The sequence below is a fragment of the Camelus dromedarius genome, chromosome 25, assembly GCF_036321535.1.
Source record: "Camelus dromedarius isolate mCamDro1 chromosome 25, mCamDro1.pat, whole genome shotgun sequence".
Classification (NCBI taxonomy): Eukaryota; Metazoa; Chordata; class Mammalia; order Artiodactyla; family Camelidae; genus Camelus; species Camelus dromedarius.
The window spans coordinates 754,769-777,187 of NC_087460.1; the positions used below are offsets into that span (position 1 = coordinate 754,769).

The 22,419-nt window shown below is 59.5% G+C and overlaps 1 protein-coding gene across 17 annotated transcripts in view; it reads right to left on the minus strand.

Moving 5' to 3' along the window:
- The window catches only part of CACNA1C (calcium voltage-gated channel subunit alpha1 C), a 435,322-nt gene that overhangs the window by 149,194 nt on the left and 263,709 nt on the right, over positions 1-22,419 (minus strand). For all 17 annotated transcript variants that reach the window (XM_064478856.1, XM_064478850.1, XM_064478853.1 and 14 more), the window contains exons 4-5: positions 7,917-8,056; positions 4,400-4,539 (exon numbers count right to left, since the gene is read on the minus strand). In XM_064478856.1, the coding sequence (XP_064334926.1) occupies positions 4,400-4,539; positions 7,917-8,056 (280 nt within the window). The remainder of the gene's footprint in view (positions 1-4,399; positions 4,540-7,916; positions 8,057-22,419) is intronic.

Consider the following 22,419-nt stretch of genomic DNA (forward strand, 5'->3'; position numbering starts at 1 on the left):
AGTGACAGATAGCTGGGGCTCATGTTCTGTGTTCGATCACTTCATGGGACACTGACCGCACTGTATCTTCATTTCCTCTCCCTCATTTTTCTTTCCAGCGTTTATAGATCGTGGGTCACTCGTAAGCCTAAGTGGCCTTTATTGTTACCATTATTTTAAACTAGCTGGCAGTCGCCTTGCTGCTGGCTGTAACTGCAGGCTTGGGATCCCCAGGAAGGAGCAGGCACTCGAGATAAGCCTCCTGAGTTTCTAAGAGCCCTTTGTCCTGGTGTGAGCTATGCCACCTGCCACGTCCCGGGCACGAGGTCGGTGCTTGGGAAGCGCTGTTGTCTGAACCAGATGACGCATTCTGCCCGCTCTGGACTGATGGCGGTTGTACTGGGAGCTGGGAGCGTGAGGGGTCCGCCTGGGGTCACGCCCAGTCATTGACTCCATCTGGATCAGTGATGGCAGATGGAGCTCCCAGCTCCCTGCTGTTCTCTGTCGTCGAAGCCCAGAATGATGCTGTGCAGAAAACTTTAGGGCTGATACAGTTCCACTCTCCCATTTCCCAGACGAGAAAACCGAGGGTCAGAGGTTAAATGACAGGTCACACTGCCAGCCAGACTCAGATCCCTGGTGCCCCCACTGCGACCCTGAGTGCCTCCCACCCCACCACGAGGCCCTCATTTCTCTTCAGCCCCCGTGGCCAGGGTCCAGGGACCACCACAATATAAATGAACCCACATGTGAAGTATCGCCCAGCCCGGATCTTAGGAACCAGGAGGGCACCTGCTGGGAAGGCTGTGTCTCCTCCAAGGACACAGCCTGCAGGGGGTGTGCCCCCTTCCCAGAAAAGGGTCTGAGCCCACCTCCGACGGCTCTGGGGCAGCACACCTGCCCGTCTGGAATTGGGACTCCAAGACCCCTCTGGGACAAAAGGAAAGAAAAGGCAGGGGAAGCAGGGGAGAAGGTGAGGGACTCAGAGGACCAAGTCCAAGGGGACAGGGGAGGGGAAGGGTGGAGGGGAGGCAGGAAGGCACCGGCTGGGACGGAGAAGGAGGCGGCTCGCGGGCCCCACACCCCGGCCCTCCGGGTTCCAGGCGAACGGAGGTCCGGAGCGGGGCCGGCTGCCCGGGGTCGCCAGGCTGCCCAGGGTGGAGGTGGGCTGTGGGCCAAGTCGTCCGTCACCTCCAGCTGGCACGCCCGCCCCACCTGCACCCCGAAGGGGGTTAAGCCACATTAAGCAGGAGGAAGGGGAGGTCCCAGCAGCAGAAAAGGCAGGGGGTGGGGAGGGAGCCCTGCTCGGCCAGGGATCTTCTCTGGGACCCGGTTTCCAAAATCTGTACATTTCAGGGCTGGGTTACTTGATCTGCACGTATCAGCTCCAGGCAGCCTGGCGCTCGTCAGCTCGGGAACGGTGAGTGGCCTCTCCGGTGAAGAGCCCTCCTCCCCTCCAGCCCCCGCCGCGGGCACGGGACACTGTTAGGGACCAGGAGCGGGGATGCAAATCCACGGTGGCCCAGCTCCCTCAGGGGACCCCGCAAGAAGCAGCCGAGTATGAAAGCACTCAGGGAAGTTGCCTCTAGCGCCTCTCACCTGCCCCCAGTGGGTCTGATTCACTGGCAGTGCTTCCAGTCAGGGCTGCCGATTTCACAGCCACTAACCCTTGGAGGGAGCCCCTCCTGGGGAGAAGCTGTCTCTCAGGGTGACGGGGGCTCCGCTGGGCACCCAGGAGTGGCAGTAAGTTTTGCAACAGGAATTTTACAGTCAAGGAGCCACTCCTCCAAGAACAGGAGCACAGCGGGCCAGAGCCCTGCAGCGGGAGGTCCAGCCAGGGCGCATGGAGGGGGCAGGACGCGGGGCCGTGTCCACAGGAGGTGTGCAGGGGGGCGAGAAGACAGAGGAACAAGCCCCTTCGGAAACGTGCAAGAAGGCGCGTGGAGACGGAAGGGTCTTTGTCTCTCGGTGGGCTGGGGAGGCCTGGGCGGGGGGGGCGGGGGGTTCAGAACAGGGACGTGGGTTGTAGAAGGACCGTGCTGGCTGCTGTGTTGAGACCAGGCCGTGACAAGGGAGGAGGGAGAGCCGAGTCCCAGGAGGGGCCACAGTGGGGACCGGGTGAGAGACGGCGCAGGGCTGGGGCTCACGTGGTGGGGCCGGGGGCGGGGTGGAGTCTGAAGGTACAGCTGATGGGGTTTTCGGAGGGACAGAAAGCAGAGCGGAGAAACAGGTTGAAGAGTTTGGGTCTGAGTAACTGGAAGGATGAGGGTGACCTTTTCCAGACGGGAAGGACTCTGGGGATTTGGGGAGCTCTGTTAGGGGCGGGGACGCGCCGAGCTCAGGGGCTATGAGGCCCCTGAGGAGAGGCGCGATGGGCAGCGAGGTGCACCAGCCTGCAGTCTGAGGAGGTCTGAGCCGGTGGCGCACAGTGTGCGGCTGTCAGAGGACACACAGACGGCACTTAGAGCCAGGAGATGGGGCCCAGGGTGGGCAGACAAGGCCCAAGGACTGTGGTCCTCCCACTGGTCAGAGGATGAGAGCTCGGGGCCCAGCGAAGTGAGGGCAGAGCTAAGCCAGGACAGGGTCGCCAAGCCTGGTGAGGACAGTGGCGCCAAGACAGGGGACCCCCTCCCGCTGGATCTAAGGCTGCAGGGAGTCAGATGACGCGGCCCCGACGGACCGCTGGACTCAGCAGCGTGGAGGCCGCTGGTGCTCTGGGCGGGAGGTTTCCGCTCAGCTGTGGGGGGAAGGGAGAAGGCAGGGACTGGAGGTGGCGGACAGGGGAGACGCCCTGGGGAGTTTGGCTGAAATCTAAGGGAGGACCAAATGCTATGACCACGGAGGGGAGGGGGCCCCTGTCCGGGCTCGCGGTGTAGGAGACGGTGATGCCGTCCTCGGTGAGACCAGCCAAGCTGGCACAGGGCGCTGAGCCCCTGGGTCTCCACGCTTCGCTATTTAAAAAGGCGCGCAGACACTACTCCAGTGAGGAAGGCTGACCAGCCTGTGCTTAAGCTCCACAAGAGCCACCTCCTTTTTACCAGGACCCAGAGGAAACGAGACACGCCGGGAGCTGTGGGTTGGCTACCCGCCCGGCCCCACGGCCCCACGTCCACCGCCCTTACTGACAAAACATCTCCCTGAATTCGGGGCAGGGGCTGGCAGGGCCTTGCACCTGAGGGGCGGGCAGCGTCACGGCTCCACCCTCTGGGTGGAGGGCCCGTGGCCTCCACAGCGCAGCTCTGCTGATGGGCGCTCCCTTCTGCGTGGAGCCCCCGTCACTCCGGCCACCCACCTCCTCCTCTCTGCTTAAGGACCTCGAGATGTGCAGATGCGAGTACCTGCATAACGGAAAAACACACTCACACCGCGCAGCACAGGGAGCTACAGTCAACGTCTTGCAGTAACTTATGGCTAAAAAGCACGTGAAAACGGGTACGTGTGTGTTCCTGTGTGGCGGAGGCACTGTGCTGCACCCCAGAAGCCGACACCGCGCTGTAAACCGACTGCCTCAGCAAGAGAAATATACCTGCATATACGCGAGAAAAGCGTGTCTCTGCCCCTCATGCCCGCAACCGTTCCTGCTTCGGGGCAGAGTGTGCTGGGCCCACCGCCCCCACCTTCTCTGCGGCTACCTGCGCAGCCTCTTTGGGACGATGACAGCCCTTGGCCGCTGGGATGGGGGCAGCTGGGGTACGAGCCACACTGAGCAACAGCCCAAGACACGGGTGTGCGGTTTAGCCGTGCGCCTCCTTTGTGGGCTCCGCCCTCCGCCACGAGAACCACATGCAGGCGGGTGCTCCCTCCCCGCAGGCTCGGGAGCGAGGGGACACGTGGGACCCCATTAAGCCCGGAACGCAGAGCTGCCTCCAGCCTCAAGAGACAGACAGTCTTTCCCCCGCCCTCCTGCCCTGCTCAGGGCCCAGCGCCCTCCACCCTCAGGCAAAACCAGTCGTCATGCTGACAGGCGGCCAGTCCAAAAACAGGGCTTCTGCCCGGAGCTGCCCCACGTGACCCGAGAGGAGGAGAGGGCTGGGGGGTGGCAGAGAGAACCTTCTGGACCTCCACTGACGCTCTTCTGGCTGCTCTCGGGAAAGATACAGACAGAAAACCCCGCTGGCTCGCGTACCCTGCGAGCCTCGGGGATCAGCTCACGGCTCTTCTGCTGCAGACGCACCTAAACCCCTGCCCAGGGCCTGGGGCTGCCCAGAGGGCCCCGGGCTGCGTTCCCTGCGCTGCTGCCTCCCTCCAGCCGTGCGCCTGCGGGGGGCCCGGTGAGGACAGCCCGGGGGCTGCGGTGCACAGGCTCACAGCAGAGCCGGTCCTTCACGGCTAAGGAGCCGACGTGAAATCAGGTTCCCGAGTGACGCAGGAGAGCGGGGTTGGGGATGGGGTCACACGCGACAGGAGCGCTCCTACTCACTTGGGACGCCGGACACCAGCCGCAGGGGCCGCAGCACGCGGAACGCCCTCAGCGCCTTCACGTCGAATCCAGCCCCCTTCCCTCCGAGTGCGTTCGCCCCGTCCGCTTTGGTGGCTTGCTCTAAGATGGCAGAGAAGAGCCTGGAGGAGAGGAAGCGGAGAGGAGAGTCAGCTTCCTGCTTGCCCGACGGGGCTGAGGTCTGTGGGGGACGCCGGGGGTGGCAGAGTTTGCAGGTGCACCAGCCAGGACCCAGTCTGGGTGTGTGGCAGGGTCCGAGACCCTCCTAAGATGACTGTCCCTCAGGGTGGGCCCCCCTGCCTGGAGGGTCTGAGCGAGGCCGCGGGCACCCCTCGGTGGGAGCTGACGGCCTGGGCAGAGTGAGGCAGGTGGGGGCTGCTGCCAGGGCCCTCTTTCCGGTACCCTCCCCCACAGCATCTGGGCCCCCCCCTCGTGTGACCAGGAACCATGTTCCCTCTCCTCTCTCCTAACGAGCCCCCCCTGCTTGGATCACAAACAATGGTCCCAGAAACACCGACTTGGAGCTAAAGGGACGGGAAACTGACCGCCGGGCTTAGAAACCTGAGGACCTCGGGGACCCTGGCGACACCTGCTTTGGAGAAGTGACGGGGGCGGGGACAGAAGTCTAACAGACTTGCATTCAAGAGAGGACGGAGGACAGTGTGAGACGGCCCCGCCCAACAGAAACAGCGCAAGCCACAGACGCGGCCACCTGTGCAACTTAAATCTTCCAGAAGCCTCACTGGAAAGGTGGAAATGGAGCAGGTGGAATGAACCGTGATCACAGCTTTTATTTAATCCAACGTAACCAAAATATTACCGCTTCAGCTGTAATACAGAATTTTTAGCGAGCTATTTGCCACTCCCTGCTTTGCACCAAGTCTTTGACACCCGCACCTACAGCACATCTCAGTTCAGAGCCCAGTGGCCACCGTGGCTGCAGGGGAGGGTCCTGCAGAAACAAGCCCTCCCGAGGAATTTCACTCAAAAGGCAGTAGAAGAAACAGGTGGTTCCCGGAAGAGGGCGCGGAGCTGAGCTCTGCCTGCTGGACTTTAAATGCGACCGTCTGACAGAGACAGCGGGCGGCACAGAAGCGAAGGGACAGCTCCCGGAAGGGCCAGGCCCCCAGGGGGCAGAAGGCCCGATGCCCGCCGGGAGACAGGCGCCCGGGCGGCGGGACGGGTGATGGGTTCAGGGAGGAAGGCGCGTGGCCTGGGTACAGACACGGTCGTGGGCGCAGACGGAATGTCCTCTGCACCTGTCTTCTCAGTGAAACAGGGAGCGAGGCGTCAGCTGAGCTGTGAAAGGGGAGGGGGTCCTGGGAGCCTGACGGGTCAGCAAAGGTCTGTAAGAGGCACAGAAGAGGCTGGGACGTGCAGTGGGGCTGCCGGCGTCACCCCGGCCGCTGGAGGAGGTGGTCATGAGGCCAAGTTCAGCCACCAGCCCCGTGAGTTCCTCCACCTCCTCCAGTGGCCCAGCTCAGGTACCAGACGGACGTCCAGCTGGGCGGCCCAGACTAGGGCAGGTGCTTGTCCACGTGAGCAAGGAAACCAGTGGGGATGAGGGCAGCTGGAGGCAGAGGCAAGAGAGGTGAAAAGGGCGGCACAGCGTCCATGTGGGCTGGGGGAGCGGGACGAGGTGCAGGAGGAGCAGATGGCCAGGGGCCGGGGCAGAGGGGGCTGGAAAGACGGGCGGTGCCGTCCAGAGGGTAGGAGGCCCGGCTGAGGTGGCGGGGTGTGGTGAACAGTCCTGGCGGGGTCCTGGCCGTGCCCCTGGGAGTGGGCAGCTGAGACAGGACGGAGTCAGCATCCCAGGGAAGGAGACACCGAGGATGCACGCGGCTGCAGGAGGCTGATGGTGGGACATGCGGGGCGGAGGAGGAGTGACCAAGGGCTGCGACGGGGGAGCAGCGGGTGGAGCGTCTGAAGACACAGACGCCAGGGCGGGAAGATCTGGGGGGAGGGACGCTGGTCTGACACAGAATAAGAGGACCTGGGGTGCCTCCCCTGACCGTTTAGTGGGGAGAGAGAACCCCGTAAGGCCCGTGGGACCCTCGGGGAGAGCCGGGGGAGAAGGCAGCACCAGGATGGTGCCGCGGTCTTAGGGCAGCCCCAGGCCACCTGCTCTGGGGCACGTCTGACGGGGATTTGGTGACACTGCTTACATCCCGAGGCTTCCTCCGTGGACTTGAGAAGTTGGGACCAAGACTGCCTGACTCACCAGGCTGAGAATGGTGTGTGGCCTCTCACAGAAAAGGTCTACTGAGCCGGAACGGGGGTGGGCTGCGGGGAGCGGCTGTGGGGAGCGGCTGCGGGGAGCTGCGGGGAGCGGTGGGCGTGTGCAAGGCTTCGGGGATGGGGGCGGGAGAAGGTGCAGGGACCGTGCAGGGCAGAGTTGGCATCCTCGACCATCTGCGGGAACCAAGAAAACTATCAGAAAGGGCCCCGTGGAGCGTCCTGGTCCACGTGCCGGAGGCGCTCCCAACTAGCTTCTGGCCACGCGGCGGCGGCCGGGAGGGGCCCCTGGAAATCTGCTCCCGGGATGAGCCTAGTGCCACGTTGACCCGGGCCTCGGAGACTGCGGGGACTTCGCAGGAGTGAAGGGCAGGTGGGCTCGGAGCAGCCGAGCTCCCGCCGGGAAGATGCCCGCCCTCGGCAGACGACGCGGCACCGGAACCTGGGCAGCTGCACCTAGCAAAGCGCGTCTCACACGGTGTGGCGAGCCAGGCCCGCTCGGCACAAACACCTCCCAGAGAGCCTTCCTTGACACCCTGATGAGGAGGACATCGCTTCCAAGGCTGCCCCAGGATTCCTCTGTGCCCTTTTTTTTGAGCCTACACTGACTTTACCGCACCTCACACTGCAGTGGAGAAGCATGTTTGGGGTAGTGTGTTTGGCCCCAGACCCCCGGCCCCTCCTTGCCCTGTTTTCCTGTCACCCCCTGTCCTGAGCAGCCTGGTGTCTGGAGGCCACGGAACACAGGCCCTGCGGACGTGCGGTGGGTGTCCAGGCTCACCTCCAGCCCAGCCAGCCCACTCGGCCACAGGGCCAGGGAGCTGCCCGAGGAGCTGTCGGGCCAGAGGAGGCTGGGGACCAATCAGTCCTAAGGCAGAGGCATCTCCTCGGCTCCCAGGCTCCACTAGAAGCCCCGGATTCATGTGCGTGTGTGTGTGTGTGTGTGTGTGTGTGTATGCGTGTGCCTGTGTGCATATGTATGTGTGTGTACCCATGTGTGCCTGTGTGCACGTCGGTATGTGTGCACGTGCGCCTGTGTGCACGTGTGCGTGTGTGGGCGTGGCCATGCAGGTAGGAGCGGCGGCAGGGGTGTTCTTAGGTAACAGTCCTTGTCCTTCTGGAGAATGTCTGGATTCAACGTGATTTTTAATAGATGCCCTCGTCTGGCCTGGAGCCCAGGGCTGCCGTGACCAAGTCAGAGGAGACGCAGATCCGGACAGACGGGCAGGCGTTGGCTGACGGTGGGGAGGGGAGGGGTCCTTACCCGACAACCACAATGATGAAGTCGAGGAGATTCCAGCCGTTGCGCAGGTAAGCGTTCGGGTGGAAGAGGAGTCCGTAGGCAATGACTTTTAACAGCGCCTCCACAGTGAAAACGATGAGGAAGAGGTACTCCACTCGCTCCTGGGAAGCAAAGGCAGAGAGGGCGGGAAACGGGCGTGAGACCGGGGGTCTGGGAAGTTCCGAGCCGGCAGGTCTCCCGGTCGGTGGAGGAGAAGGCGGCCTCCCCGTGGTCGGAGCCGGGGGCCACGGGGGGAGCCCCGGGGCCACATCCCAGACCCCACAGTCCCTTCCGCGCGAGAGCTCCCATCCACAGGGCGCTACGGGGGTTTTGGTCTTTAAGTGTCTTCCTAAAATGCAGAACTTCGGGTGGCGGAGAAGCTACACACTTCTGAGAACACCTTACTAATCAGCGAGCATTTCTCTGCACCTTCTCAGGAGGGAGCGCACGACGCCTGAGCCACCGGGGAACGGCACGGGAGACAGTGCTGAGAGGGGGCCGAGATGGAAAGGGCCACAGACTGAGTCACAAACCCCGAAGCCACAGCCGCTGAGAAGCAGAGAGTGAAAAGTCTCTCAGAGCCACTGAGTCAGGGGCAGCTGCTCACGGGCACTGTCCCCGACGTGAGAGATGACGCTCTTTTTGAGAAAACAAAACTCTCTGTCCAAAGACGGGGTCAGGTCAGCAGGGACCCCGTGTTTCCAGGATGGAGGTGGGCACTGGGACGGGGCGGGGGCCGGCGTCCTCCCCGCTCTGCCTCCGAGGAGGGGCTCTGCCGTGGGATGTCGCCGTGTCCCAGGCGCCCACACTTGGCAGGACAGACTCACCAGCTCAGTCGGAGCAAACCTACTCGGTGCTGAGTCACCGCTCCCTCCCACGAGCGCTTTCTCCCACACTGTCCCCGTGCTGAGCCCCCTGCCCGCCTCTCACCGGGTTCTGGTGAGAAACGGAGGCCAGCGAGGGGCACGCCCAGGACGGGAGCCAGACTTGCTGACCCGACGTCCAAGGCCCATGCGCTTCGCTCCGTCTCCCCAGGTGCCGCAGACATTTCTCCCTGGCCCCACTTATCCCCTAAGACACAGCGGGTCAGACTCCCCTGGCCTCACGGTTTAAGGGTCTGAGATGGTGCCAAGAGGGTCCAGGGAGCCAGGGGGGAGGGTGTAGACAAGAATCCAGGGAAGGGGCAGGTGCCTGTGGTCAGAAAGTCTGGGACACAGTCCTCTACGCGGCAGGTGAGCCTGTGAGCGTGTGTGAGCGTGACTGCGCGTGAGTGTGAGTGGGGCACCGCTCTTGCAAAACGCACTGTGTTGACCCTGGCAGGAGAGGCGTGGGGGCCCTTACAGAAGTAATTCCAACTCCCTCTTCAAAAGCAAGAAACAAACAAAAAAACGTAAACAAGTGAAGCGGCTTGGTCATCCTTTCTCAGCTCGCATGTTGCCATAGAAACCTTGAAGGATGGGGACCGGCATGTCAGCTGGAGGCTGCCCACTGATGCCTGGTGGTGTCCGGGTGCCCCGGCCCTGTGGAGTCACAGTCCTCACGGCCACCTCGTGCCTGAGTCCTGGGGATGCGCCAGTGTTCAGCAGGGACCCGCCGTTTCTGTGATCTCGGGAACTGGGCGACTCTGGAAGCCAATCTGGGACAGACTGCCTCCCGGTCCTCCCTTCTGTGCTGAGGTTGGGAAGGGTGGACGGGGTATGAGAGACACAGAGGAGAGGACAAGGCTCGAACGTCGGCCTGGATGTGCCCAGATGCAGACGCTCACGCCTGCGGGTGGGGGCGGTGGACGCCGGGGCTCCTGGAGGACCCTGCCCCCCACTCCAGACCTAGGGCTGGGGCGAGGGCCCGCCCTCCGACGGCTCCTGCCTCGTCCCACCACTTCCCCTTCCTCCTGATGCTTCTGCCTCACACTTCCTTCCTGGTCACCCCCTCCCTTCCCTCTCCCTGCTCATCTCTCGGGGCCACCACTGGCGCCTGGGCCACGGTCACCCCCAAGTCTGAAGCATCAGGAGATTCAGCAGGGACAGCCCCCGTTCCCGGGACCAGGGCGTCTCCCAGCACTGTGGGCGGCCTCGCCCCGGGGGCGCAGGCTGCCTCCCCCACTTCCCCTTCCACGCCTCCCTGTCCTGCCCTCCAGCCGCACTGGGAGCGTCTACACGTCAGACTCCATGATTTCCGATGGTAATGATCCTGATTCTGACACCAAGCGGCTCCATGTCTTTGGAAAAGTCACTTTATATCTTGTCAGAACAAAGAAACAGTAACAATCAGGGAGACAGTTCTTCAATGTCCCAGAAAAAAAAAAAGAGCAGCCCGGCACATGCAGGGCGCGCCGGCGCAGCCCCGGCGCCTGGGAGGGGAGCATCGTCGTTGGGAGGACCCGCGCGGGCACCCCGGGCAGAGGGCGCTTCATCTTTATTTTTAACAAGGACGCTCTTTACTTCCGGTCAGTGTGCCCTTTATTTAATAATTAAAGCAGACGTACATGTGTGTTTGACGGGCCACAGACAGGCTGTTTCATTATTTAGCGTCAAATTCAGGTGAACGCGTGTGTAAGCCAGGACGACTTCCTACATCTCAACGTGAACATTTCTTTTATCACCTCCCTGGGTCTGTTTCTCATCTGTTGAGGAACTAGTTAAGCATTAAAGTAAATATGGTGCTACCCGCAGCTCCAGGTTTCCCCGAGCTGCTTTGGGAGTGGGTACAAGTTAGGGGGAAGCTGACCTTGAACCAGAGCGGGGCCATTTTAACCCTCACGCTAAACTGAGCGTTAAAACCAAGCATGGTCTCGCCCAGCCCCAGCCGGGACAGCAGGCGCCCCTGCCCACGGGGACAAACGCCGGACAAAGTCTCCAGTCTGCTCTGGGCCAGGCAGGAGGCGCTGACCTCAGATGACCGTCTCAGGCGAGGTCTGCAGAGACCAGCCCAGACCCATCGGAGGGCAGCCCGCCTCGCTCTGTGCGGGGCTCCTGGGATGGCGCCGGGCACAGAGACAAATGCCAGGGGGCGGATGTGGTGGCAGGACAGCCCCACGAGAGGCCAGCAGGGAGGCAGGGGCAGCCCCACAGCACCCAGCGTCGGGAGCCTGGGCTGCAGACCCGGCGTATCTCTCCCACTGTGTGCTCCTATGACCCTCAGAGGATGAAGACATTTCTGGGCAAGGCACTTTCCGGAATCTCTTCCCCTCCACGCCCTCCCCCAGGAGCTCACGGGGACTCCCCCCTCCCAGCTCATCAGGTTCCGGCCCCCCTGCCTGCATCTTCCCTTCCTGCCTCCGCACCGGTCTCCTCCCAACACGCCCTCCCTGCCTGGCGCTTCCGTCCGGCCTCTGTGTTCTTACTTCCTGCGGGCCAGGGCCTCCCCATCCCAGCGCGGGGCTGTGGTGCATCTCCAGGCCCTCCTGCCCTTCCTGGCAGCCACCCAGGCAGCCGTCTGGCTGTTCACCTGGGACTTTCATCTGCAGCCTCGTGGCACGTTTTATAGGTATGTTATATTTAGACTCAGCTTCTGACCCACTAACTTCACAGGCTGTGTCTCCAAGGCTCACTGATTGGCAAGACTCAAAATTCAACAAGTTTCTGAAAATAGCCACGCGGGTCCACTCTCCCCGGCGCCCTGGCCCCCAGCCCTGAGCCGTGTCCTGGGTCCCCCGGTGACTCCTCGGGCCTGACCTCATCTTCCCGCCCCCACAACAAACGCTTTCTAGAACACGAGCCCGAGAGAGGCACATCCAGCTGGAAGCGGGTAGAACTCCCCTCTGGCCAACGGCCCCTCGATTCCCAGGCCTCCAGGGCTTGAACGCGCCCCTGGCAGCGTTCCCTCCGCGTTCCCGCGACCTCCTCCGCCCCGCGCTGGCCTCGGCTAATCCCGGCTTCCTGTGCTTTCAGCCTTTGCCAAGTCTTCACAGCGGACAGAACAGCGGTGGAGGAGGCGTTGCGCCAGCGGGGCCGTCCAGCCCAGGCTGGGAGCCGGCAATAATTCGGCTGTCAAGGTTAACGGCGGAGGCGAAGTCAAGGTCTGCCGCTCCCCTGGTGCCCCTCTGCCCCCACCCCCCACTCTGTCCTCTCTTGGGTCCTCCGCCCACTCACAGCTCACACCCCACTGCCCCTGCCGTCCCCTTGGCCGGGCCCCTTTCTTATATCTTGATCATCTTACTTTCTAATCGCAGAGATAACAAATCTCACTCAGAAATTTAAGAAAACCCTGGTGTGAAATGAGGAACGTGGAAGGCAGGTGCCCCGCCCCCTGGGACCGCGGCCAGTCCTTGTCCTGCGCGTCCAGAGCTGTCTTCACACTGTGCCCATTATCCTGGAGCCGCCTTTATTTTGCTGAACAGCAGGTTTCAGCCGTCTTACACGCTGCGTCCAGCACCGCCTTCTACAGCCCCATGGGTTCCAGCCAGCGGATGGGCGGCCGGCGTTTGTTTCTGTCTGTGCACAGCCATCTCCCTCCTCGCCAGTGCTACGCCGGCCTGGCCCCGGGGGCTGCTGGTGGTGGCTGCTCGGCCCCCTCCCTGCCCCACACACGCCTCCCCCGCCCCCAGCCGGTCGTCTGGCCACGGCCAGAGGGTGCAGGGGGGCTCCTGGTGGTGGGTAGCCAGGGACACAGGAGCCCCCGGCCGACAGCCCTGTCGGGCTCCACGCACCCCTAAGAAGGACCAGGCACCAGGGCTGGGAGCGATCTGACCAAGTCATCTCCTGCTTCACGGATCAGGAAAACGAGGGAACCCCCAGCCCAGTCTCCCAAGGAGTTAGAGGCAGCCGACCTGGGATAGAAGTTGGGGCCTGGATCCTGCTCAGGGGAGCCCTCCTTCACAGCCCCCCCTGCAGCCCGCAGGAGGTGACCCCAAGCAGACCTGAGGCTTCTCGGGGCCACCAGACAAGGAGGCGGGAGGGGTCCCGGAGCAGCGGGGCCCGCGCTGAGCACCCCGTGGGGCCCCTGGTGCCCACTCCTCCCTCGGGGCCCTGTCATCCTGCCCCTTTCCTTGCAGGGGTGCTGGGAGACCCCTTGCACGGGGATGCCCTTTCTCCTTCTGCAGGAGGGGGAAGGGGAGCCTCTCCGCCGTGGGAGCACCCGGGTCTCCCAGGGCTGGGGCTCCGGCTCCACCCACAGGCCCAGGTCTGTGTCTCCGCTCAGCACAGGACTCACGCCCACTGCACGTGGCCCCAGCTCCACCTCTGCCCCAGCTGCCTGCGAAGGGCCACTTTCCCCCCATCTCCCTGTCCCCAAGACTCCATTCCCTTGACATATTTTTAGCCAAGACGCCAAATATCCAAGAAAGAAGAAGAGAATCTGTCTCACGAGGGTGAAAACAGCCTGTCCTGCGTCTCCCCCCTCCCCCCCTTTCCTTAGGCCCCCCTCGGGCCCTCCAGCCTGCGTCCCCCCCACCCTGTCCCCACCACCCCTCTCAGATTCGGTGGCTGCGTTCACAGAGTCACACAGAATTCAGCTAATTGACTGTTTCTTGCAAACTGCTTGACTTGTGTGCAGACCCACTGAAAGTGGAAAAACACAGGCTGTGGGCATCCACCTGCGACACTGACGGTGACCCTGATGCCAAAGACGGTGCCTGGGGTGGAGGGGGTGTCCTGACCTCTGAGGCCCGCGGAGGGCGCCTGTTACAGGGAAGGGCCAACGTCCATGGAAGGGGGAGCGCGGGCGGGCGGGGTCCCCTCACCCAACCCCCACGAGCCCATGAGGACGGCCACGCCCCCTTTGCCGGAGGCTCTGGGGCTGAGGGGGCAGTGTAGCTCCCGTCCTCCCAGTGCCAGACGGGCAGCCATCTCCTCAGACACGCCCTTCATCCAAGCATCACATGTGCTGCCTGTGAGGGGGCACAGAGCCCATGGCGGGCAGGACAGCGCGGGCGGGGCCACAGACACACCTGGGTCACAGCGCCTGGGAGGAGGCGCGTTCACGAGCTGGTGACCACCACCCCACCCTGGCCACCACCTCTTCCGCTGACCGATTTTACCCAGGGTGCTCCAAACCCTGACCACCACCCCCAGCGCCTTGTGTGGGTTACGTCCTTCCGACGTCACACCGGCGCCCGGACGTGGTCACAGCACCCATCCCCACGGACGAGGGAGAGGATCGCTCGCCCAGACCACGCAGACTCTGCGCCTTCGTCGGCGTGAGGCGTTTCCGCCCAGAGAACGAGGAGGGTGAGCACAGCCTGCGTCGTGTGCGGGCGCGCACAGATGTGAACGCGCTCTGCAGACCGTCGACTGCTGGGGAAAGGCCGACTGGGTCACCCAAAGCGTAGCTTCCCTTCAGGGCAGAGAACCAGCTCATAAAATCACCTCAGGGCCACGCGATCCTAGGGGAGGAAGGGACCTCGGGGGTCAGCGTCACGCAGTGTCCCACTCGACACAAGGCTAGACACTCAGGAGGCTGCAGGAGACCTCGGGGCTGACGTGGCTCGGAGTCAGACAGCAGCGGCCCCCAGGATGACGCAGCGCCGGGCGTGAAACCCCACCTGCTGACCCTCGTCCGGTGCGCACTGCGTCACACAGGGAGGGCCGCCCGCCCCTCCCGGCCCGCTGGCAGGTGCCACTCAGCCATCACCGTGAAGTCCCTGGCCGACCCCACAACATGACCTCAGAATCCTTCCCGATACAGCACTCCAGGCAATGACTGTCTAGCTATCAGTGCTGACTTAAAACCCTGGCTCTCCCTGCGGACACACAGGGCGACCGTACGGTTTCTCATCCAAACAAGGGCGGTTTTGCGAGTGAAGAGGGCACTGCTAGTAATTACTGGAGACACAGGTGTAAGCTGGGATTATCTCAGGTGAACTAGGAACTATGGCCGCCTCCCAGAGCACCCCCCCACGCCCCTGCTCCCTGCAGGTACACTGACCCGAGGACGGCCTGGCGCGGTCCTCCTGCAGGATGGTGGGGGAGGGCCTTGGGGGAAGGAGAGAGACTCTTTCGGTGAGAAAGGACGAGGCCCACCTTGGGGTCACAGACTTGTCTGCAGGGGTGACACCAACACTGGGTTATTTCTGCTCCCCCGTGACTCTCCCTGCAGACCCCTGGTGGGACCAGCCCAGCACCTCCCACCGGAAGCACCAGGTCTGTGAACCCCCTGCCCCTCCCCTCTTTCTCCTCACCGTCGACATCAAACTCCTGTGGGAGTTTAATAAGCCGATTCCAAATGCGCGTGGGCCTCTGACGGAGGAGGAGTCACCTTGTTTCCTTGCTGGTAGTTAAATGGGCTACATCTGATTTCTGTTTGGGGCGATTTATGAGCATTTTCTGTGTCTAGATGGCAAAGCTGAAAAATCAGCCTAATTGTTGATGGATTTCCCCAAGTAGAGAAACAGAGAAGGTATTCTGCTTACTCAGTTCACCAAGTCTCAGCAAGGCCACGATGAGGGGTGGACAGTTACAGAGCGCCAGGGGCCATCGGAGACCAGCGCGGAGAGAGGGGAGGGAGTCATGAGGCTCCATGGAGAGAAAACCTTATTTTCTATTCTTTGCCTTTATATTTTCTCATTATGAAGTTTATGGTGAGGCAAGCCTACCTCAAGAAACAAGAAAAATCTCAGATACACAACCAAATCTCACACCTAAAGGAACTAGAAAAAGAAGAACAAAATCCAAAGTTAGTAGAAGGAACGAAATAAAGCAGAAATAAATGAAATAGAGAATTTTTAAAAAACTGTAGAAAAGATCAATGAAATTAAGAGCTGGTTCTTTGAAAAGATAAACAAAATTCACAGACCTGCCCCCAGGTTAGCCAGACTCATCAGGAAAAAAAAGAGAGAGGGCCCAAACCAATAAAATCAGAAAAGAAAACGAAGTTACAATCAACACCACAGAAATACAAAAGATCGTAAGAGATTAATAATTACACACCAATAAAACGGACAATCTAGAAGACACGGACAAGTTCCTAACAACGTACAGCGTCCCAAGACCGAACCAGGAAGAAACAGAAAACATGAATAGGCCAATGGCCAGAAATGAAGTTGAGTCAGTCCTTCAAAAAAACTCCCAGGAAACAAAAATGCAGGACCAGATGGCTTCACAGGTGAATTCCACCAAACATTTAGAGAAGAGTTAACACCTATGCTTCTGAAACTATTCCAAAAAATTGTAGAGGAAGGAACGCTTCCAAAATCATTCTAGGAGGCCAAAACCAGACAAAGACATCACAGAGAAAGAATTACAGGCCAATATCACTGACACAAAGAGCACCCACAAAATGTTAGCAAACTGAACCAAACACTACATTCAAAGAATCATAAACCCCCGTCAAGAGGGATCTATCCCAGGAGTGCAAGGATGGGCCAATAGCCACAAATCAATCAAGGTGATACACCACGGTAACAAACTGAGGCATAAAAACCACACGATCATCTCAATAGATGCAGAAAAAGCTTTTCACAAAATTCAACATCCATTTATAATAAAAACAAAACTCTCCACAAAGTGGGTAGAGAGGGAACATACCTCATCATACTACGTATACGATAAACACACAGCTGACATCCCACAGAACAGCGAAGAGCTGACAGTATTTCTTCTAAGATCAGGAACGATGCAAGGATGCTGAATCTCACTACTCTTATGCAAAGTAGTATTGCAGTCCTAGACACAGCAATAAGGCAAGAAAAGAAGTAGAAAGAATCCAAACTGGAGAGGAGGAAGTAAAGCAAACACCTGTTTGCAGACGACACGATGCTATACACAGAAAATCCTCGAGATGCCACCAAAAACTACTAGCGCTCATCAGTGAGTTCAGGAAAGGTCCAGGATACAGGGTTAGTATACAGAAGTCTGTTGTATTTCTATACACTAACTAAAGAAAAATTAAGGAAACAATCCCACTTAAAACAGGATCAAAAAGAATAATATACCTAAGAATAAACCTACCTAAGGAGGTAAAAGGTTTGTATTCAGAAAACCATAAGACGCCAGTGAAAGAAACTGAAGATGCCCCAAACAGGTGGAAAGATATACCATGTTCTTGGACTGGAAGCATCAATATTGTTAGAATGACCACACTACCCAGTCTACAGATTCAATGCAATCCTTATCAAAACACCAATGTCATTTTTCACAGAACTAGACCAAAAATTTTTTTAAATTTATATGAAAACACCAAAGGCCCTGAATAGTCAAAATAATCTTGAGACAAAGAAGAACAGAGCTGGAGGAATCGTGCTCTCTGACTTCAGACGACACTACAGAGCTACAGCCGTCAGAACAGCACGGCACTGGCATAAAAACAGACACACGGATCAATGGAACAGTATAGAACGTCCAGAAATAAACCTACACACTGACAGTCAATTAATCTACGACAAGGGAGGCAAGAACACACGATGGAGAAAAGACAGGCTCTTCAATAAGTGGTGCTGGGAAAACTGGACGGCTGCCTGTGAAAGGCTGAAATGAGAACGTTCTCCAACACCATACACAAAAATAAACTCAAAATGGTTTAAAGGCCTAAAAATAACAACACCATAAAACTCCTGGAAGAGAACACAGGCAAAACATTCTCAGACATAAACTGTAGCAATGTTTTCTTAAATCAGTCTCCCCAAGGCAAAAAAATAAAGGCAAAAATAAATGGGACCTAATCAAACTTAAAAACCTTTGCACAGCAAAGGAAACCATCAACAAAATGAAAAGACAGTCTACAGAAGGGGAGAAAATACTTGTAAACGATGTGACTGACAAGGGGCTAATATCCAAAATATACAGACAACTCATAAAACTCAGTATTAAAACCCCACAAACAACCCAATAAAAAAATAGGCAGAAGACCTAAACAGACATTTTTCCAAAGGAGACAAAAGGACGGCCAACAGGCACATGAGAAGATGATCAATACTGCAAATTATTAGAGAAATGCAGATCAAAACCACAACGAGGTGTCACTTCACAGCGGTCAGAATGGCCATCGTCAGAAAGTCTGATGAGGCTGTGGAGAAAAGGGAACCCTCCTACACTGTTGGTGGGAACGTAAATTGATGCAGCCCCTGTGGAACACAGTATGGAAGTTCCTCAAAAAACTGAAAATAGAACTACCATATGACCCAACAATTCCACTCCTGGGTATAAATCTGAAAAAAATGAAAACACTCATTCAAGAAGGTACGTGCACCCCAATGTTCTGTTTGTACATGGAAAGACATGGAAGCAACCTAAGTGCCCATCGGAAGGTGAATGGATACAGAAGATGTTGAATACATACACAATGGAATACTACTCAGCCATGAAAAATTATGAAAATTTGCCACCTGCAATAACGTGGATGCACCTGGAGGGTATTATGCTAAGTCAGACAGAGGAACGTGAATGTTATCACTTATATGTGGGATCTAAAAATAAAACAAACTAGTAAATATAACAAAAAAGAGATAGACTCACAGATACAGCGAACAAGCTAGTGGTTACCAGTGGGGAGAGGGAGGGGTGAGATGGGGGCAGGGGTTAAGAGGTACAAACTATTCGTATAAAAGAAGTTACAAGGATACATTGTACAGCACGGGGAACACAGCCAATACTTTGTAGTGACTTTAAAGGACCCTGTGAGGGTCCTCCCTCCCCGGTGGCCATGGGGCTCCCCACGTGACCCCAGCACAGGGACCCAAATCATCGCCACGGGAAGCCCGTGTCTCCCCCCGAGTTTACATGTGCCTGAGTCTCTGATCATCTCAGTAAAACGCCCAGTCCGAGTGCTGAATCATCAAGGACCTGGGCGCCGTGCTAGTCCTTCTCAAGGAAATGCTGACGTGATGGAGCTGGTGAGGTGAGGACAGAAAGGGGGTGGAGCACCTGCCACGCGTGGACCCCGGAAATCCACGTGCTCCCGTCCCACGGTGACGGGTGTTCCCCCCGCAGATGAGGAAACCGAGGCCCAGAGGAGTCGAGCGACCTGTCCTGACTGCTCTCCAGGCCCCACTGCACGGTCCTCATGCAGGGCAGGGCCCTGGAAGAGGGGCAGGCGGGTGACTTAATGTCCATCGGTCTCTCCTCCTCAGGGGCTCACATTTAGCGCGAGAGGAAATCACGCACTCACAGCAAGGTGGGACGGGTGGGACGCGGCTCGGGCAGAGGAAGGAAGGAGCCCTGCTCGGGGGCGGGTGCCACCGCACGCTGGTTCAGGGGCCTGTGGCAGTGGGACGGGAGAGAGACAGCTGGACGGGGCTGGATTTGGCCAGGGCGGCATCGAAGCCCAGGCCCAGCAGCTGAGCGGTCCTGCCGTGAGTGGTTTTGACGCCGCGGGCTCTGGGACGGCAGGGGGGAGCATCTATCAGAGCCGGGCTGACGCACGTCCTCGCCCGTGAGTCCACATTTCCGTCTCAGGTGCCTCCTCGGACAGGGCAGTGCGCTCACACGGCAGGTCATGCAGCAGAGGGGAAGGGTGCGGGAGGGCGGGCGGAGGGAGAGCCGGGACTTGGCCACAGTCTATCAGGTCGCGTTCATTCACTCACTCACTCACTCGTTCCCCGAAGGAGCGCCGGGCAGGCCCCAGTGCTGACTGATGATGCGAGTGTCCCTTTCTCCCGGCCCCTTAGCTTATCGCAGAAGCTGCACCTACATTCCAATTTGTCAGATTTGCGTGTTCCTCAGTCCTCTCTCAGTGCTGCCTCGTCGCACTCACTCCACAACGTCCGTCTGTCCCCACGGCGCCAGGCCCTGATGGGGGCTGTGTGGGAGCGGCCAGCACTTCCTCTCTCCTCTGGTCCAGGCCCCGGAGATGGCCTGGCTGGTGCCCAGTGTTTCTCTGGACTGCAGTAGGCTGGGTGGACGGTGGCGGTGCTGGGACGTTACCTGGGCCGGCTGCTTCGCTGCCCAGGTGCACCCTGTCCAGGACCCGAGCTCACACTGTGCATGGAGCCTGTCCCCCTGCAGAGCTGGCTGTAGGGGCTGGGGGGTGGTCCCAGGAGGGGGGTGGGGTTGGGTGGGCTTGAAAGCATCAGTAGCAGGTGTCTGCTTGGGTTCGTGGCTCCCTGTAAGGTTGGTGTTGGTGGGGGGGGTGGGCCAAGGCCACCCCCAGACACCCCAGCCGCACTCCGGGGCCCCGTCGGACCTGCATGCAGGGCGTGTCTACCTGCCAGCGGGCGGGACAGAGTCTTCGTTGTCCGCTCACTTTCCCCGATGGGGTTGCCGTCCCCGCGGTGGGAGGCGCTCCGAGAGTTGGGTGGGGGCTGTGCTGGGTTGTGGGGGGAGGAGAGGGCCCCTTGCTGAGGAAGCTGCTCTCCCCATGGACCCCGTGGCCATTTTGGAAAGAAATTTTAAAGCTTAATGGATGGGCTCAATAGCAGGATGGAAGCAACAGAGGAAACAATCAGTGAAGTTGAAGACAGAACAGAAACCACCCAGCGTGAACAACAGACGGACAGCAGACGTGAGGAGCGTCTCAGACCCGCGGGGCCACGGCCACAGGTCCCACGTCCACGTCGTCAGGTCCAGAAGGAGGAGAGAAGGAGGGTGGGACTGGAGACGTGTTCAAAAAAGTAACAGTGAGAGTTCCCCAAACTTGGCAACAGATATAAACTGACAGACTCAAGAAGCTGAGCGAGTCCAGAAAAGGATAAACCCACTCCAAGATGCATCCCAGTCCGCCTCCCGAAGGCCAAAGCCAAAGCAACCCCTCAGCAGCAGGGAGAGAAACGAGCAGCAGGCCGTCCAGGTGGACGGTTCTCGTCAGAGACCACGGGCGGCAGCCGGCAGGAAACTGCATTTTCGAGCCCTAAATGAAGGGAGCTGCCCGCCCAGATTCCACACCAGCAGCAAGACCCTTCGTGCGAGAAGGGGAAATCCGTGCATTTTCACAGACGAAGAGAGACTAAGAGGATGTGTTGCCAGCAGACCTGCCTCCCCAACAGCGAAAGCAGGTTCTCTGAACAGAAAGGAAGGAAACTTTTTTAAAAGAAAGGAACCGCAGATCGTCAGCAGGAAAGAGCAGGAGGAGAAAAAGCACGGGCCAATCCTGCAGATGTCCGTCCTCCCCGGGGGTTTCCAAATTACATTTGATGGTTAGAACCAACGTTACAGCACAAACGGGCGTCTGCACGTGGGGGGAGTGCCCACGGCCACCACACCGCAGGCGGGGAGGGGCGGCGGTAAAGGAGCCGCAGCCCGTCAGAACTGGTGGAAGGCAGTGCCGGGGGCGGGGGGCCACCGCTCAGCGGCAGAGCGCCTGCCGAGCACGCCCGAGTCCTGGCAGACGGGCCAACCATGTGCACATAACGTGACACTAGCGTAGTCATTCACACAACAGCCTCAAACGACAAACTGACAGAAATGGGTGGGGGAGGGTGGCGTGACTCGGGGGGCAGCAGGACGGAGACCTTCGTGGTGACGGGCAGCCCTGCGTCCTGACTGTGCCCAGATCCACACAAGGGACAGCCCGCGTACCGAGCCAGGTCCCGGGTTTGACGCTGCCCTATCATGGTGCCAGATGTCACCCTGGGGCACAGCGACCTCTACCTCGGAAAGCTCCTATGAATTCATAATTATTTAAAAACCCTAAACGCATGAGGTGCCTCGGATCAGCAGAAGGTGTCCACGTCTCTCCCCTGACCACCCTCCGGGCGTGGACACCCCTCCAGGGAGTCCAGACCAGCAGCAGTGGCTGTCAGGGGGGCACGGGGAGGCGGGGGTGCTCCCCAGCCCTTCACGGTGTGTCTGCGGGACACCTGCTGCTGCGAGGAACTGCGCCAGGCGACCGAGGGGCCCCGGGAGCGCGGCCGGCACGCACGCCTCCCCGAGATCCCAAAGAGCGACGTTTCTAGGTTCCTCTCCATCTCTTACAAGTTCAATTCTTTGCAAAGAACAGCCACCAAAAACCAGCCACAAACGTGGGATCCTTCACTGGGAACCTCAGCTGCTTCGTTTCTTCCCCCCTAACAGGCAATCAGCCAGCAGGTGAGGTACCTCGTTTATCTTACTGTGGTCTGCCCACGTTATCTTCTGGAACCTGGGGTCCCTCTCCGTCCGGAGGGGAGTGTGCCCTTCGCCCCCAGCCACGTGGGGAGGCCCCGCACTGCAAGCGGAGGGCGTCTCGCTGCCCGGCTCAGCACCTGATCGCTCAGGGCTGCACGTGGTTGCACGTCCCTGATTTAATCTTGCCCGTGAATGCTAGTTGTAAACCCACAGAGCAGCCCTGCCTGCAGAAGGCCCGCTGCGGCCCCCTGGCCTAGGCAAGTGTCCTCCACGCGAAGAAGAGGAACACCTGGGGCGCCAGGCCGAGGGGGCAGGCCAAGGGAAACTCACTTCACCCGAAAGAGATTTCAGCTCCGCCCGCGAACCCCTCTGGTGGACACGAGGGAGAGGTAACAGGTGTGGCCTGAGGGGCTTAGGCCCCGGCAGTTTTGAGGGCGGCAGACAGACGCCCGTCTTCCCTGCGGCGCTGCGATGACGGTTTTGCTGGGGGCCTGGGAGGAGGGTCTCTGCCTTCTCTGGCGAGGCCCACAGACAGCGGCAGTGTTAACATGGCCTCCGGAAGGGGACAGGGA